Below are 16,744 nucleotides of genomic sequence, written 5' to 3' on the forward strand. Positions count from 1 at the left end.
GGAATAGTTAGTAATGAAAAAGGATATTCTACTCAGAAAGCTGCACCTCAAAGCTATTATTATAACCCAGAGGATATGTCCATTTGGGAAGCGGATTATCGAATCTTTGAAGAGGTTTATATAGCTTTTGGTGAGAACTGTCAAGATTATTATCAAGATTTTTTGAAGCTTATACACCTTTATACAAGAGGAGTATTAACTGTTGTTGAAACTTTATTAGCTCTTGAATTCTTCTTCCCAATGGATAGTGGAGATCTACCTTATGAAGTGAAAAGAATGATAGTACAAAGAGAGTCAGCAAGGAGGAAATATTCGTATTTTTGCTGTAATTTTGCGCAACTGGATTATACAAACTCTGCTAGGAATGGTAGTAGTTACCTTCATTTACCTAAAGACTATCCAATAGCGTCATGTACTGGAAGAATTAAAAGCGATAAGGAAAATTTGAATGATAAATGGGTAAGTATCCCTCAAGGATCTGAAGATTTTTCATTTAAGCATATGCGTAAAAATGTTTATGAAGAAAATCTTTTTAAATGTGAAGATGAGAGATTTGAATTGGATATGGTTATTGAAAATAATAGATCAACAATAAACGCCTTGGAACCGATAGCAGAAGAAATTAGCAAGTTGTCTCCCGAAGATAAGAAGAATTTTAAACTAGTTAAACCACCATTTTCAATTATTCATCTCAAGGCAATTTCTAGAATTTATGGGGATAATGGACCTGAAATATTGGAATTACTTAAAAGGACACCATATAGTTGCATCCCAGTAATTTTGAATCGACTTCGTCAAAAGGATGAGGAATGGACTCATGCAAGACATTTAATGAATCAAGGTGTATGGAGAGATATTCAAACTAAGAATTATTTCAAATCCTTTGATCATCGTTCATTCTATTTCCGACAAGTAGATAAGAAAAACACAAATGTTAAAGGGTTCCTATGCGACATTAATAAGGCTTATATGCAAAATAGAAGGATTGAAGCTGAATCGCATAATATTACAGAAACTAATTCTGAGAAAGTTCTAAATCAGCAAGTTGATTCTCAAAATTGTGAAAAAGATAATCAGATTAGGGAAACGGGAAATGATAAAACTAAAAATATTCCTCTTAGATTCAAGAATGAGTCCAATAGTTGGAGCGTGGACTCAGAATTTACATCTCAAATGCCAGATTTGGAAGTTCACAAGGAAGTAATAGAACTTATTAGCTTTACAATTTATCGTCAGGCAAATGGCCCAGCAGCTGGATCCAAAGCCAGAAACTTTTTACAAAGATTTGTCCGTTCATTATTCTTACAAACTGGATATGGCTCTTTAGATAATGGATTAGTCACATTAAAAGAGTTGCAAAGCGAAGGAACATCTTTTAAGGCAGGAGTTAGTAAAAATATTCAAGGTGGGGCTTCTAATAGTAGTTTTAGCTCATCTTCACTTAGTGGTGCAGGTGAAAAATCTTTACTTACTGTGGAAGCTTATGTAAATGCAGTTACTGAAGGTAATGGTTCAACAGGATCCATTTCATTTAACGGTAATTCGATGTCTAGAGGAAGAAGGATGACCAGAAATCATTTAAGGAAGTCAAATATTTCAGGTCAGATTTCTGAAAATGTCAAGGGTAAACCACAATCAGGGGATTATGCTAATGATTCAGAGGATCAGAATGCTTCAAAGATTACGGATTTGGTAACTGGGGTTGGTGAGTCTGTTTCAGTTGATGAAACAAATGGAGGCGGAAATTCTTCAAACTCAAATGGTTCAGAAAATGCTTCTTCAAATGAAGAAAATGACTTGAGTACAATATTTAAATCATTTTCTTCAACTTATGATTGCAGAGGTGGACTTAAGTATATTTGGAATGATAATTGTAAGGTAAATTGGCATAGTAATAATTTATCTCCAGATTGGTTTTATTCAAAAAAGGTACAATATAACAGCGAAGGAAGAAGAATAAGTATGGAGCCTTTGGATATTGGCGAACTAAATACATCATCAACCTCCAATGATTCAGAAGATATGGTTAGGTATATTATGGGTAATGATCATGTTTGTTGTTTTATGAAATATTACCAGATAATATATGAGCGTTTGAAAAAGGCAAAAAGTACTATAGAACAACGCGAGCAGAATCCTCTTCCATTCCAAAGATGGTCTCCAAATGGTCCTGATGTTCCTAGACCAACGTACAAACAAGTGATTTGGTGTTGTTTTGGACTTCTATCTGGAGAATTGGAGCTCAGTTTATTTGAAGACATTTGTAGAGATGCAATGGGAAATGATTCATATTGGCTTGGAACAATAGACAAGGTGTTGCAGGGTATTTCGAAGGTAGTTATACATATTGTTAATGATTTAGCTACTTGTAGATTAATGGCTATGAACTTAGCATACAGAGATACAATTTTTGATCATTATAAGAAGTTAGAGGAGTTTATAGCAGCATCTAGGTCATTACTTCCAACAATTCAAACATCATTCTATATTATTACTTGGTCCCCTAGTAACTCTGTATTGAAAATTAGGATGAGACAGTTGGAGGATTATTCAATGACTTTTGTACCTTTTATTCAAAATGACTCGAATAATATTGAAAACTTGGATGAACAAATGAAAATTAATGACCAAAAAGGGGAGATATATTCATCTGATTCAACGAAAGGAATACTGGAAGAAAATCAAATGAGAAATTTAAGTAATTCTAATGAATTAAATCAGGAATCTAAACCTGAAGTAGAAAAAGAAGGCATAGATAAAGTAGAAGAGGAGAATTCAAAAGGTGTTAATGAAAATCATGACGATGATCAAAATTCTAAATCGGCTAGTAGTGGCCTAAAATTATTATCTGAAATGAAGTTATTGCCTCCAGAAAAAGCATTAAAAGACTTGGGAATGGAATCAAACCAAATCGAGATTGGACAAGCTGTAGATTTAACAAACCATATAGAGCTTTTACAGCAGATTTTAGTTCATCAATTAAGTAATGTTAGTGATGAGGCTATGGAATCTTCTGAAACAATCAAACTGAACCAATTTTCCGATAAAGAAAACGCTAAGATATCCAAGTTATTATTAAATGATCCCGTTTCATTCTTTGTATGTATGGAGCAAACCTTTGTAAAACCCTTATTATATTATTCACCAAAAATGAAGTTTATCGCAAAATTGGCAGCTTCTGCTCAATGGTTAGGATTCTTACCAGACAATAGTCATAGAGAGATTGCAAGATCTCCATCAATACTTCGCGAATCCACTTCGACTAATTCCATAAGAAATAATGCTAATGAGCCAAGAAAAGCGAACCGTCGTGGCTTATTATCTGCTGAAAACCAAACTCAGACAGATGATGATAAAGGACATTGGTCTGAAGAGTCAGCTGAATCAAATAGTCGAACGATGATATCTACTAATGCTGGACGAAAAGGAACAGGAAAGAAGAGAACTAGAGGAATGCCAAGCGATATTGTTACTGAGATTGATGATCTGGATATTAGAGTAACGAGAAGAAGAGCAGGAAATGCTTCAAAAGGTGGATTCAGAAGGTAGTAATTAAACTAAATTACTAAGCGATAGCTTTGCTATTAGAATTGGAATGAAAGTGAAGAAGGTATCTTGAACCCGTGTTTATTATATGCAAAACAATAAATACCACCATTACTACTACTACTACTACTACTACCACTGCTATTACTACTACTATTAATACCATTACTACTATTATTACTAGATCAAAGTCTTGAGTTATATTTAAAAAAAAATGAAAAAAGCTGAAAATTCTAGAAAATGTCTAATAAATTATTCTCTTTAATTGTTCATTTTCATTATACATTTATTTAGCCATATCTCAATAATATATTAAATCTAATTTTCAAATATATCCAGAAGAAATATGCTCGTATTATTGCTTATTTTAGTTCCTATACGTTTTAAAGATCCATAATAAATTTCTAATTCAAATTTTTAAAAATTTCTATCTTATAGTAATTATTATTGCTATCCGCTCTTCAAAGTCAAACTTAGTTCTAGAGTTTACTAATCAACAATAAATCTGTCATAATTAAATTATCTACTTTATACCTGTCCGTGTAATGCCGCGATAGCTCAATTGGATAGAGCGTTGGACTTCTAATCCAGAGGCTCGGGGTTCGATTCCCCGTCGCGGTGCTCTTTTTATATATATAAATATAATAAACTATGTAGTTTGGCGGGCTCCAGTTTTCTTATAATTGTATAGGCAAACAGTCACTTTTGATCGTACGTGATGCGGGCTTGGTGTAGTTGGATATCACGTCTGCCTACGGAGCAGAAGGTCAGGAGTTCGAGTCTCTTAGCCCGTGTATTTTTGCAATTTAGTTTCGTTTAGTTGTACTTATTTTATGGAATTATTATTATTATTACTTTAATTTGAGATTTATTTTTGAACAAGGCTGTTTCTATATGTAAAAATTGAAATAAATTGACCAAGGTTTTGATTATTTCCTTTTCTTTTTAATTATAGAATTCTAATTTACATGCATGCAAAACTGCAATAAAACATTATTAATGACGTGTAGAATTTTTTTTTAGTACCGGTATATAATAATAATAATGTATAATAAACTTTTTAAGACTTAAATTTAAATTAAAAGTATAAAGATTATTTTCATGGTTCGAGCGTGAAAAATACTTGACTTTTTGGTTATTGTAACTTAAAAATAACCATTGGTTGAAAAGAATTGTGAAGCTTAGTAAAAAGTTAAGTCAAGTCTTTACCGTAGTTTAGTTTTCAATAATTGCCACAGTAATATTGTTAGATTAACTTGAATGAATTTTTATTTGGAATTTTAATATTCAAAATATTTACCGGTAAAAAAAATACAAGTATGAGGGGAGTAAACAAGAGGCGTTAGAATTGATGGAATTGTAAGTCTAGCATTGACATAAGTTACCTATAAAATTGTATTACAATCAAATAGTGAGTTTTCATTATTTTAATGTCTAAGATCCAAGTAGCTTGCATTTTTTATGTCGAGAATTGAAAAAGGTTTTAACATCTTAGCTAACTTGGGGATAATGCTGGTTGCAGGTGGAAGCATTTTGGCGTCTAATAGTATGTATAACGTGGATGCTGGACACAGAGCAATAAAGTTCTCAAGAATACATGGAGTTCAAAAAAGGATTTATGGAGAAGGAACTCATTTTATGCTACCTTGGATTGAAAGACCAGTGATATTTGACATCAGAGCGAGACCTCGAGTTGTTGTATCTCTAACGGGAAGTAAAGATCTTCAAATGGTGAATATTACGTGCAGAGTTTTATCAAGGCCTGATAAAGATAAGCTGGTGGAAATATATAGAAATATAGGGCTGGATCACGATGAGAAGATTCTTCCATCAATAATTAATGAAGTGCTAAAATCAGTAGTGGCTCAGTATAATGCTTCTCAACTACTAACTATGAGAGAAGACGTGAGCAAAACAATCCGAGATTTACTGGTAAAAAGAGCCCAAGAGTTTAATATTATTCTGGATGATGTCTCTTTAACCCATTTAAGCTTTTCTCAGGATTATGAAAAGGCTGTAGAGTCCAAGCAAGTTGCTCAACAACAAGCAGAAAGAGCGAAATATCTTGTTCTCAAGGCAAACGAAGAGAAAAAAAGTACTATTATTAAGGCTGAAGGCGAAGCAAAAGCTGCAAAACTAATTGGAGATGCGATAAATGAGAATCCTGCCTTTATTGCTCTTAAACAGGTGGAGACTTATAGAGAAATCTCTAATATTTTAGCAAAATCAACTTCTAAATCGCTTATAAATCTTTCATCATTTTTGCCAAACCTCCCAAATAGTAATTTACAATCATCTTGTTAGAGATAAAATAATTAAAATATTAAATAATCCGTTTATCATGTTTTATCAATTAGTCCTGTCGATTTCAATTTCCTCAAATGGTTTTTGAGTGAACAATATTAGGACCTTCCTCCATAAATTCTTGCTTAGAAATCCAAATGGTTTTAAATGTAGCTAAAGATCCTAAAATAGATCCTCCTATCCAAGGCAACAGGTTTCTGTCGCTAGATGCATTAATTCGAATCTTAACATCTTTAGGAAGGGCTTTTCTAAGTTCAAAAAGAAGTCGATCTCCAAGTCCTGGAAACATGGTTGACCCTCCAGCTAATACTATTTGAGATGCAAGAGATCTACGTATTTCCAAATCGCACTTGTTAATTGTATGAGTCAGAACTTCATGAATTCCTGGATACTCATATCCAATTAAGCTAGGCTGGAAAAGAAGTTCTGGTGCTCTAAATCTTTCTTTGCCCAAGTAAATTACTTGACCGTCTGGAAGTTTATAAGGATAGCCCGAAGCTACTCTATTACCGGAACTTGTAACAGCATCAAAAGTTGAATTCCCCATTTGGTTCTCATCATTTTCATCTTTCTGAATATTAGAAGAGACGAAACAAGCTGTTTCTTTAATATCTTTGACAATTTCCATTTCAGATTTAGTGTGGAATACTGTCCCTGCAATTCTAAGCTGTAAATTAAGATACTCAGTAATATTTCGACCAGCAATTTCACTTCTAGTGATTGCATTACTTAGAGCAAAGCCTTGATATATTGGTACAGCATGAGTCACTCCATCCCCACTATCTAAGACAACTCCGGTTGTTCTTCCTGAAGAGTAAAGTGATAAAACTGCTTGAGTCGAGACAAATAATGCAGGCACTCTATAAACCTCAAAAAATACTTCTGCCATTTTCTCTCTATGTTTTCGTGGGTTTAAAGCTGCTTCTGTCAGTAATACTGGATGATCTTCTGATGAAGTTTTCATTTCAGAGAAACAATAGGTCCAAAGAGCTTCCATATCATACCAGTCGGTAATAATTCCATTTGTAATTGGATGAGAAATTGACAAAATTCCTCTATTTTCTGTGCACTTACTTCCCACAAAAATATCCCCTTCTAATGCTCCTGCCATGCATCTCTTGTACTTTGGGCGTCCTACATAACTATTCACAATCACTCTTGGAGCTTCTTCTCCTGCAAATCCACACTTAATCGTGCCAGAACCGTTATCTATGATAGCCGGCTGGCTTGTGATTACATCATCATAATGTAATGTTGCCATTATTCCAAGTATTTAAAGTTAACTTTTTTAGTGTTTGAGGATGATTACTATTCATGCATATAATCATGAATTAATTAATCAAAGTTTTTAAATTTAATTTCAGGGCTATTTACAGCTTCATCCAAATTTGACTTGCTCAATTTTATGAATGTCTAAATCCTATTTCTGAGTATTTACTTCCAAGACTCTTTTTTTTTTTTTTAATAGGGTCTCCAAATAGAGTAATAAATAATTGTATTTAATCAAAATTCTTATACTGAAAAAAATTCCAAAATTAATGCGAGGTTTACTTTGTTAATTCCTTCTGCATATAGTAGTTTTCAAGTATTAAGAATAAACATCCAAATAATTCCGAAATAACTATCTTATGAAGAAATGAATAATAAAAATTAGCGAAGCAATTTTTTGAACTATTTTTTATTACATGCGCAAAATTATAATGAACCCCACATGGCGCGCATTGACACGTGTAATTACAAAATTTCTTATTTTAAAAACTTGCAACGCCGGTATAGGAAGGAAATAAATGTGGAAATAAAGTAAATTATAATTTTCTTTTTTTTTTTTTTTTTTTTTTTAATTTATTAAAAACAAAATAAATAAATAATTAATTATAGTAAATTTATTTTTTAATAAATTAACTACGAGGTCAGGACATTTCAAAGGAAATAAATCCTCGTTTCTATAATTTTCAACACATACAAAGAAATTCTGGAGAATAATTTAACACCAAATTTAAAGTAAAATGGATTTATGAGAATTTGTTCATGCTCTTAGAATAAAAGGTAACATTAGAGATTTTAAAGTTATATTAATGGAGTTATAATGGATAGCAACTTTTTGGAAAAAACGGAAGATATGGGTGGAGAATTAAATTGTATTTTTAGAAAAATCAAATTTGATATCCCTACAGAATGTGAGGAAAACAAGTCAGATTGTGTATTCATAAAAAGCCAAACTTTTAACATATTAAATTCTCCATGTCAATCCCCAATTTTCTTAATTTTGAAACCAGAAGTACCCAAAGCATCAGAAGAAATCAATCAGCCAGACCGTAATTATGCAAACTACAGTGTGAGCATTTCTATTAAAGTTAGTCCTATTCTTCAAAATGATAATAAACTATCGGCTTTATCAGAAAGTTTGCAAGGAGTTATATCTAAAAGTGGAGATAACACCCCGGAGAACTTTACACTCTTCAATGATGACGAAAATTCAGGTAATTACGATTCAAGAAATATTACAACTGGTTCAACGCCTATTGTTAATGACAAAATACAGATATCGGATAAGTATCCCTTTGATGTTGAAGAAGTTTCTGTACATTTTATGGGCGGAACGAGCGATCAATCTATACAAGAAAAAAAATTGGAAAATAAACTAACCAAAAGACTTTCTACTATAAAATCCAGTATTAAAAGACAGCTTACAAACAACAGGTACGTTGATATATGCAGAAATCCAGAATGGCCATTCATTAAACAAACGAGCAAAGTCTTTTCAAAGAATGAGCAGGCAGGACCTAAGTCTCAAAGAGGCAGAGAAATTATTCAAAAAGGAACAGAAATTGACTCTAGTACTGAAGATAAAGATTTAAACTTAGTTTCAAAGAATTTCTCTAGAGGTAGGACCAGGCAATGGTTGGAATCACTTTCAACTTTATTTGATGGAGTGTACACACAAAGAAGCACTTTAGGACGTAGTGCTGGCTTGGGACTTTTTTCAGATCGCCATTTCCGGAAAAACGATATTATCACGGAATTTGTTGGATGGGTTATTGATCGTAAGGAAGCTCTTAGACTTAGATCTGAAGGAAAAGCTACGCATATATGTGATTTGGTAAAGCCGAGCCTATATTTAGATGGTGAGAAGGATCCAAAACCATATATTGGTGGAGGTTCTTTTGCTAACGATGGAAGCGCATTTTTGGGAGGGCCTGGAAACAACTCCAGATTTTGGAAGTGGTATGACGAAAGAGAAGGTAGATCTAGAGTTTTTCTCAAAGCAACACAAGATATTCAACCTGGAGAAGAGATTTTTGTTGGATATTGCAAGGATTATTGGGTTGATTTTGCGGAGAAAGATTCCACCAACTTAAGCAACAAAACACATCATATTAGTTTAGCTCCAAGAAAGCCAAACAAAACTATTCCAGGCGGCAAAAAGAGAGGTAGGAAACGATCTATCAAAGTATTTGAACCTATCGACAATATAGAGATGATAGATTCTAACCTAACTGATGATGGAAAATGCTCTTTAGAGTTTGTTCATGAAATGTATTTGAGTCCTTCAATGAGTGAAATTCAAGACGAAGCTGAATCAAAAAGGAAAAGAAAATCTCTATATTGGGATACTGTATTCAACTGGTCCACTTCAGATGATGATGAAGGTGATAAGTGAGCTTCTGCTAACAAATTACCAAAAGCTTACTGGATTCAGGTTATATGCTATTTATACTTACATCTATCATTAATATATTCCCCTTGCAAATATTTCAGTTTTAAAAATGGTGAATAAACATGCATAGAAAATGCCTCAAAATATATAAATTATATTTAATTATAGATACCTTTTTAGATCTACAATATATGATATGATTTACGCCATTAAATATGGTAAATTGATACTTTTTCCTAAAAAGACTTAGAAATATATAATAACATTTAATTCTTAGAATTTTCTTTGATTGCTTCATTTTCTTTATTGATTAAACCTTTGTAATTTATACTCTTATCTACACTTGGATCTAATGTAGTGAACGACTTTAGATCCAGCAGATTCTTCTCTGCAAGCTCCTTGTTTAGACATTGTTCATATATTTTCCACTCATTCACACAGATACTGCCAAACTCTCCAGTAAATAATCCATTATTCAACCATTCTTTAAAGCAATCTTCAAATTTCTTTTTCTCTTCAATACAAGTTTCCATGTCTACGATAAAGTCATTCAATAATAGTTAAATAATGCTAACAATAAATTATCTAGATTAGAAATTGAGTGGCCTACAATACTTAAAAATTAAGAATGTGAAATCTCTCAATATTATAATTTTTGATTTTCTGCCACGTGCTTAAATTCTATGCCAGATTTTACTTATTTTTAATATTAAAATAATATTATTTTGGCGGGAACTTGTAAATTTAATTTTACCAGGAGATCTAGTTAACTATAAGAAAGCTGAAAAAGGATAATAAAAAGTAGTTCTTGGAGTGATGGGTGACCACTCTGAGAAAGATGGAGAGAGATGTCCGTACTTATCTAGCATTAAAAGAAGTGTGTTAGACTTTGACTATGAGAAAATCTGCAGCGTGACATTAAGGGAGGAACATATATACTGTTGTCTAGTATGTGGAATAAATTACCAGGGGAAAGGAAAGGGTTCTATGGCATATAAGCACTCTCTAGAACTAAAGCACCATTTATTTATTAATTTAACTAACTCAAGCATAATTTGTCTTCCAAACGATTACGAGATTTATGAACATTCTCTTGAAGATATTAAAGGATACCTACAGCCAAGATTTAATTCTGAGATCATCTCCTCATCGCTATATGACGTGTCAAGAACTTTTGATGGGATTGAGTTTTTTCCAGGATTTATTGGTTTGAGTAATTTTGGTAATAATGACTCTTTAAATTCAATCATTTTAATATTATCTCGAATCACTGAATTTAGAGACTTATGTCTTAGTTACCAGCTTTATAGCAAGGAAATTGAGAAAAGAATTCCAGATCCACTTTTATTCAGTATTATTGAGTCGATTCAAAAAATCTATAATCCAAATAATCTTAAAGGGAAATTTTCTCCATATAACCTTGTAAAAATTATAGAGAAGAAATCTAATGGAAAATTTTCATTTTCAAAAATATCCAATATTTCAACATCTTCTAATTCATTCATACAATCAAATGTTGGTACCCAAAACTCAACAATAATTGATCCAATGGCACTATTTTCTTGGATAACATATAATTTAAAGAAAAAGATCGACAAATATCTCAGAAAATTTCAAATTAAATTCATTCCAGATATTGATAAGAATACTAATAAATCCAATATGAATATTATTGATGTATGCATTAAGGGAAAACTATACAACAAAGCCAGTAAATATCCAAATAACAAAAAATCTGAATCTAGTACAGATAATTTAATGAAATCTAAAAAATGCCCTGAATTAAAATCTACTGCAAGTATTTGTTTTAACTGCCTATCTCTAACTCTACCTTCAATTATTGAAACTACAATGGGTATATCAAATAGCGCTCAAAGTAATGAAGATAAGACAATTTCCCAGATACCAATATATCAGCTACTAGACTCCAAGTTCTTCTCTTCCACTTCCCAATTAATATCGAAACTACCTTATTACTTATTTATTCATTTTTCCAGATTTTCCAAGGCTAATTTAAATCTGGAAAAAAACAAAACTTTGGTTTCTTTCCCGCTTATAGACTTAGATCTTTCTTCATATATTCATCCAGATTAATATTTCATTGAACCCATGCACTAAATATAACTTAATTGCCAATATATCTCATAAAGGTACAATTCAAAGCGGAAAATTCCTAACTCAACTCTTGCATCCTACCAGAAACGAATGGATTGAAATTGAGGATATCAATGTCAAGGTCGTTCTTCCCCAGGAAATACTTCTTAACGAAACTTATATAATCGTTTATAAGAGATCTGACTTAATTTAAAGTAATTCCAAACATTTTTCAATATTATTAATTGCATGACTTTGCCGCTCAACTGAATAACACTGCAATTATTACCCGCCAAATGTAGCATATAATGATTTATGTAGACCGAAAGATTTAATATATCAATAGGATATTTAAGCAGATAAAACTTACTTAGGTGAAATTGAGTAACTTTTAGTATAGTTTGTGATAGATCTAACTTTAAATTGTTTGGGTAATTTTTGTGTTTATTATTGCATGTTATCTTTATTTTATTCATCATGTATTAATTCTCAACTCATTTTAATGAGACTAAGGCGCGCAAAAATGTGATTTTTTTTTTTCTGAAGAATGAAATATTAATAATACTAGATATAATATTAATGAAAAGATGGAAGAATTAGCAAAGAGAAAAGATGAAATAGAGAAGGAGGTAAGTGAATTAACGGAGTTCTTGAATTCATGTGGTCCAGATGTTGGTATTTCTGGAAAGCTTGTAGATAGTGAGGGGTTTCCAAGGTCAGATATAGATATATATGCAGTAAGAAGAGCAAGAAATAGGATTGCAGTATTAAATACTGATTATTCGAGTGTGATGAAAGAAATTGAAGAAAAACTGTTTGATATTCACAGCAAAGAGAAGACTTATGTTCAAATTAATAAGTCAGAAAAAAGCCAAAGATGCAATGCTTCAGAATGTCTAAATTATCCATTTGGATATGTAAATAGTGTTTTGGAGGGATCACCAGCATTTCAAAGTGGTATAAGGACAGGAGATTTATTATTGGAATTTGGAAGTCTTAAATCAGAATCTGAGTTACATTCACAAGAAGAATCAAAACATCTGATAGGTCAATTGCCGGAGATTGTACGAGATAATTTAGATAAATCAATCAAAGTTACTCTATTAAGAAGCAATAGCAAACAACCTGAGGAACTTCTTTCCGAGTTTTCAACATTTATAGATAATTCTAACTTAAGCTATAAAGACCTAAATTTACTTGAATTCGAGAAAAAGAGTATCGAACTGGTTCCCAAAAAATGGCAAGGAAAAGGTTATTTGGGATGTAATATAGCATTCATACACAAGTTTGTAGAAAAATAGAAATATGTAGGCAAGATAATAAGGTCTTAAACAACAATACTATAGTTAACTAACAATTCTAGTGTCATTGTTGAATCAAAATCGTTCTCCTTTAACTTATTTAAAGTAAATTTAGTCGAACAATGAGAAACCTAAATCACCTTCTTCTTCCTCCTCTTCTTCCTTCTTCTTCTTGTCATCAGCAGCAGCAGAGGCTCCAGAATCTTGAGCAGCACCTGCACCTGCACCTGCACCACCAGCAACTGGTACAGCAACGGAAGCAGCTCCACAGCCTGCTACAATGTCACTGACGTTAGTAGTGGACAAAGCCTGAGCGAACAAACCTGGGAAGTATGGCTCAACGCTTCCACCAGCTGCAGAGATAATCTTCTTGATGTTTTCAGATGTAACTGGAACGCCACCGTCGGATAAGACCAAAGCTGCATAAGAGCAGATTAACTCTTGAACCTGAGATTGTGGTAATTCATTCATTGAAACAGCTGCCATCTTGGATTATTAAGTTAACCAACAAAGCGTTTTAAGCTATTTTTAAACTAGGTCTTTTTTATCAACTAATTAAGACTATAAAGATCTTAACTTTGAATTATAAGTGTCCTGGTTAAATGGGAACCTATACGTAATTTTTTTAATAGTAACTTTAATAAATAATTATTACTATTTAATTAAGTACTATACTTAATCTATATAAGAGACGCCTTTTTTAAATTGAAGCTTTAAAAATTAACTTTTTTCCTATATCAATATATATTTCATTATTTTAGGCGTCTCGCTTATTTTACCGCGTGTTTTTTTAACATGAAATTTATTAAAAAGTTTGGCGCAATATTTTGGGGTAGCCCAAATGTTAAATATAAATAGAGCATGCAAAAAACAGCTTAACTATTAAACGCGCAAAATAAGTGGAAAAAAAGGGGAGAAATAGTTCAAATGATATTAAGCATTTATATTAAATTAGAATAAGAAATAAAAACTGAAAATATGCACATGTTTGATATGTTAACAAATATATATAGTGAGAGAATTATTTTTTTTTATTTGATGTTCTACGGCTCAACAAGGCTTGAGCCTCAACAAGTTCAATCTTTAATTCGTTAATTAGCTTAGAATCTCCTGGTGAATCAGCTTCTAATGTTTTTATTTGACTTTCCAGAGCTGTAACTAGTAGTTCATAAAGTTTGCTTTCCTCCATTTTAATTAAATTAGAATAACATGGCTTGTTTTCTTTGGGTCTTAAATCATGGGCATTACCTTTTGAGTCTCTGAAAACACCAATATATTCAGATAGCTGGTAAACCTTTGAAAATCCATCTTCATCAACATCAGGAGCTTCTTCCCAATCATCAATAGAAACAAGCCTTAGATTTCTTTCCTTAAGTAGTGCTTGGTAATCAGTATCTGGTGGAGGCCAATCTGGGAGTGCATGCCACCATCTACATAAAATTGCAGCAACTAATATTTGCTTATGGTCACGATCTCTTCGAGGAACATAAGCAGTATTTTCTTCTTCGTCAGAAGAACAGTCTTGAGAATTAGAATCTTTTTCTACAGAAACTCGCTTCTTTTTAACAACAGATTTTGTTTTATTTCCAGCATTACCTTTTGCCTTAGATTTAGTTTTAGAATCTACACTAGATTTAGACTTAGTAGAAGCTTTTTTACTTGTTGAAGTTCCTTTTTTTTGCTTGCTTTCACTTTTAATTTGCTTTGATATAACTGGAGTACCATTTTCAGTTTTAACTAATTTTCTTCTACCTCTTGTAGACAAGGAAGAATCTGATTCATCATCTGATTCGTTGTCTGACGACTTATTATCTGATTCATCCTCAGATGTTGTATAATTTGATGGTTGTGATTGAAAATTACTAGCCGACTCTTCGCTCTCATCTCCTGAAGATTTGCAGCCATCACTACTATCAGAACTGAGAACCCTTTTTGATCTTGTAGATTTGTTAACCATAATTTGTGGGGTAGATTCTCTTGATGAAACATCAGCATTTTCTTTTATGCTAACTTCTAATTGTTTGATGGGGGTTTCTTCATCATCGGAAGATAGTCGCCTCTTCCTTCCGGAAACTCCAGCATTCAACCCCATAGCACTATCATCCATATTAATACTTTCCCAATCCTCTTGTTATTTAAATTTTTTCACCCAAATTAACTTATTACCTAATAGATTACATAAAATTCTAATTCTAAAAACTGCGCGCCAACACTAGCAACTTTTTGTTTAGTATACGTATTAAAAAAATTGATTAATAGATAAAAATTGCACTTTTTCATCCAATTTAAATATAAACCATGTTATTGTTATTATTAATATTATTTGATAGTCGGTGTTAATTACAGAAATATTCAAGTTATTGAAAATAATTATTCATCCTTTAAAGTCGAATTTTCAGTTTATTTTTGAATTTAATGCATTGGTTTTTTATACTAATTAATAAATATATTACGTATAATATTGAATTGTCAATTAGAATATTTGGTATGTACCAATATATTTAATTTTTAGTATTTAATAAAGATTATAAATTTGCATGCATTGCAAAAGCGCATGCAAATTTATAAATTTTGTATAGAATCCCTATGATTGTAATTTATCATTATTATTTTTATTACTATAGTAATTTTGTAGCTTAGAAATCACGAATAAATGAGACTTTAATAAGTGTTGAACTTTTCCAAAAAAAAAAAAAATAGCATGATATTTAACAACTAATACAAGTTAAATCCTTAGAGTTTTAATATTTTTAATTTTGTTTTAAATAAATACGCTTTGTTTCAATTATGCTCTAACTTTTTTATTTACCTTTTTTAGTGCTAACTTTCTCTTAGATCTTAATTTACTATTTGAAAGATAGCCAAATAAAAATTTTGATATTAAAAAAAAAATAAGTTGATTTGGCGCCAGACTCTGACAATACAATTGAGTGTTGATCAAAAAAAACCACAAAGGTGGAGAAAAAAAAATTGAAAGTAAATATCGTGAAAAACAAGAATTTTGATTTGAAAAAGTCGAGTGTTTTCTGGATATGTTAGGAAATGTAATAAATTTGGGAGATTATGTAGTTATTAGGGAGATAACAGGTTCACAAAAACTTATCCAAATTAAGGATAGTTCTCAAAACTTTTATTTGGGAAAATATAGCATTAAAGGTTCAGATATAATAGGTAAAAACTACTATAGTACTTTAAGTTTAGAAGATGGGAAATGGGTAATTGGTTCAATTTTAAACAGTGAGGAAATATTAAAAGATATATTGAGTATAGATGCTAATGCCGAGAATAATCAAGTAGATGAAGAAAAAAGTATTAATAATATGCAAGAATTGAAAAAGAAAAGAACAAGATATAATCAGCTTTTAGGTAGAGAGATTGAGGTAGATTCAGATGATTCCAATTCTGAAAAGGAATCAGGAGATGAACAAGATGAATTAGAAAAGGTAAAAAGAAAAAGAAATGAAATTTTATCATTAAACAAGGCAAATGATAGTAACTTGATCAGATCTTTAGCATTATCAAGTAGTTCTTTTAAGAATAAGACAAACTTTTCTAAAGAAAAGTACATTAAGAAATTGCAATTAAGATATTTAAAACAAATTATATTACTGCCATGTACATTATTAAATATTATAGAAACTTCAAGCTGTCAACCAAAAATTAGATCTGATAAGTTAAGTCCAAATTCAGTTGGACCAAGATGGGGTCAATGTACTGTTAGAATTGAAACAATAGGAAACATATTAACTCACGGTAACGTTTCATCTGGTAGTAAAGTACTTTTATATGATAATTTGAGTAATGGTGTAGTTGGAGGATCAGTATATCGTCAGTTATGTAA

General features: G+C 31.5%; 9 protein-coding genes and 2 non-coding genes across 11 annotated transcripts; 7 read left to right on the forward strand and 4 right to left on the reverse strand.

Annotated features, from left to right (window-relative positions):
- The first annotated feature begins 75 nt into the window (after positions 1–75).
- Positions 76–3,549, forward strand: Chro.50148 (transcriptional regulatory-like protein). The annotated part of the gene is made up of 1 exon (XM_661837.1): positions 76–3,549. The coding sequence occupies one exon, from the start codon at positions 76–78 to the stop codon at positions 3,547–3,549; it is 3,474 nt and encodes a 1,157-aa protein (XP_666929.1).
- A 544-nt stretch (positions 3,550–4,093) lies between these two features.
- Positions 4,094–4,167, forward strand: trnR. Its single transcript has one exon. It is a non-coding gene; the product is annotated as a tRNA-Arg (tRNA).
- A 99-nt stretch (positions 4,168–4,266) lies between these two features.
- Positions 4,267–4,340, forward strand: trnR. Its single transcript has one exon. It is a non-coding gene; the product is annotated as a tRNA-Arg (tRNA).
- A 667-nt stretch (positions 4,341–5,007) lies between these two features.
- On the forward strand, positions 5,008–5,850 carry Chro.50147 (SPFH domain / Band 7 family). The annotated part of the gene is made up of 1 exon (XM_661838.1): positions 5,008–5,850. The coding sequence occupies one exon, from the start codon at positions 5,008–5,010 to the stop codon at positions 5,848–5,850; it is 843 nt and encodes a 280-aa protein (XP_666930.1).
- Positions 5,851–5,923: 73 nt separating this feature from the next.
- Chro.50146 (ARP1 actin-related protein 1 A, centractin alpha) lies at positions 5,924–7,111 on the reverse strand. Its single annotated transcript, XM_661839.1, has 1 exon — positions 5,924–7,111. The coding sequence occupies one exon, from the start codon at positions 7,109–7,111 to the stop codon at positions 5,924–5,926; it is 1,188 nt and encodes a 395-aa protein (XP_666931.1).
- An 825-nt stretch (positions 7,112–7,936) lies between these two features.
- Positions 7,937–9,511, forward strand: Chro.50145 (hypothetical protein). Its single annotated transcript, XM_661840.1, has 1 exon — positions 7,937–9,511. One exon carries the CDS (start codon positions 7,937–7,939, stop codon positions 9,509–9,511), a length of 1,575 nt encoding a protein of 524 aa, XP_666932.1.
- Positions 9,512–9,774: 263 nt separating this feature from the next.
- On the reverse strand, positions 9,775–10,041 carry Chro.50144 (hypothetical protein). Its single annotated transcript, XM_661841.1, has 1 exon — positions 9,775–10,041. One exon carries the CDS (start codon positions 10,039–10,041, stop codon positions 9,775–9,777), a length of 267 nt encoding a protein of 88 aa, XP_666933.1.
- Positions 10,042–10,324: 283 nt separating this feature from the next.
- On the forward strand, positions 10,325–11,602 carry Chro.50143 (hypothetical protein). The annotated part of the gene is made up of 1 exon (XM_661842.1): positions 10,325–11,602. One exon carries the CDS (start codon positions 10,325–10,327, stop codon positions 11,600–11,602), a length of 1,278 nt encoding a protein of 425 aa, XP_666934.1.
- A 587-nt stretch (positions 11,603–12,189) lies between these two features.
- On the forward strand, positions 12,190–12,903 carry Chro.50142 (proteasome (prosome, macropain) 26S subunit, non-ATPase, 9). The annotated part of the gene is made up of 1 exon (XM_661843.1): positions 12,190–12,903. The coding sequence occupies one exon, from the start codon at positions 12,190–12,192 to the stop codon at positions 12,901–12,903; it is 714 nt and encodes a 237-aa protein (XP_666935.1).
- Positions 12,904–13,014: 111 nt separating this feature from the next.
- Positions 13,015–13,389, reverse strand: Chro.50141 (acidic ribosomal protein P1). The annotated part of the gene is made up of 1 exon (XM_661844.1): positions 13,015–13,389. One exon carries the CDS (start codon positions 13,387–13,389, stop codon positions 13,015–13,017), a length of 375 nt encoding a protein of 124 aa, XP_666936.1.
- Positions 13,390–13,924: 535 nt separating this feature from the next.
- Positions 13,925–15,010, reverse strand: Chro.50140 (hypothetical protein). Its single annotated transcript, XM_661845.1, has 1 exon — positions 13,925–15,010. The coding sequence occupies one exon, from the start codon at positions 15,008–15,010 to the stop codon at positions 13,925–13,927; it is 1,086 nt and encodes a 361-aa protein (XP_666937.1).
- Positions 15,011–16,744: the final 1,734 nt, after the last annotated feature.

Source organism: Cryptosporidium hominis (assembly GCF_000006425.1).
Source record: "Cryptosporidium hominis TU502 chromosome 5 CHRO015066, whole genome shotgun sequence".
In the NCBI taxonomy this organism is placed as follows: domain Eukaryota; phylum Apicomplexa; class Conoidasida; order Eucoccidiorida; family Cryptosporidiidae; genus Cryptosporidium; species Cryptosporidium hominis.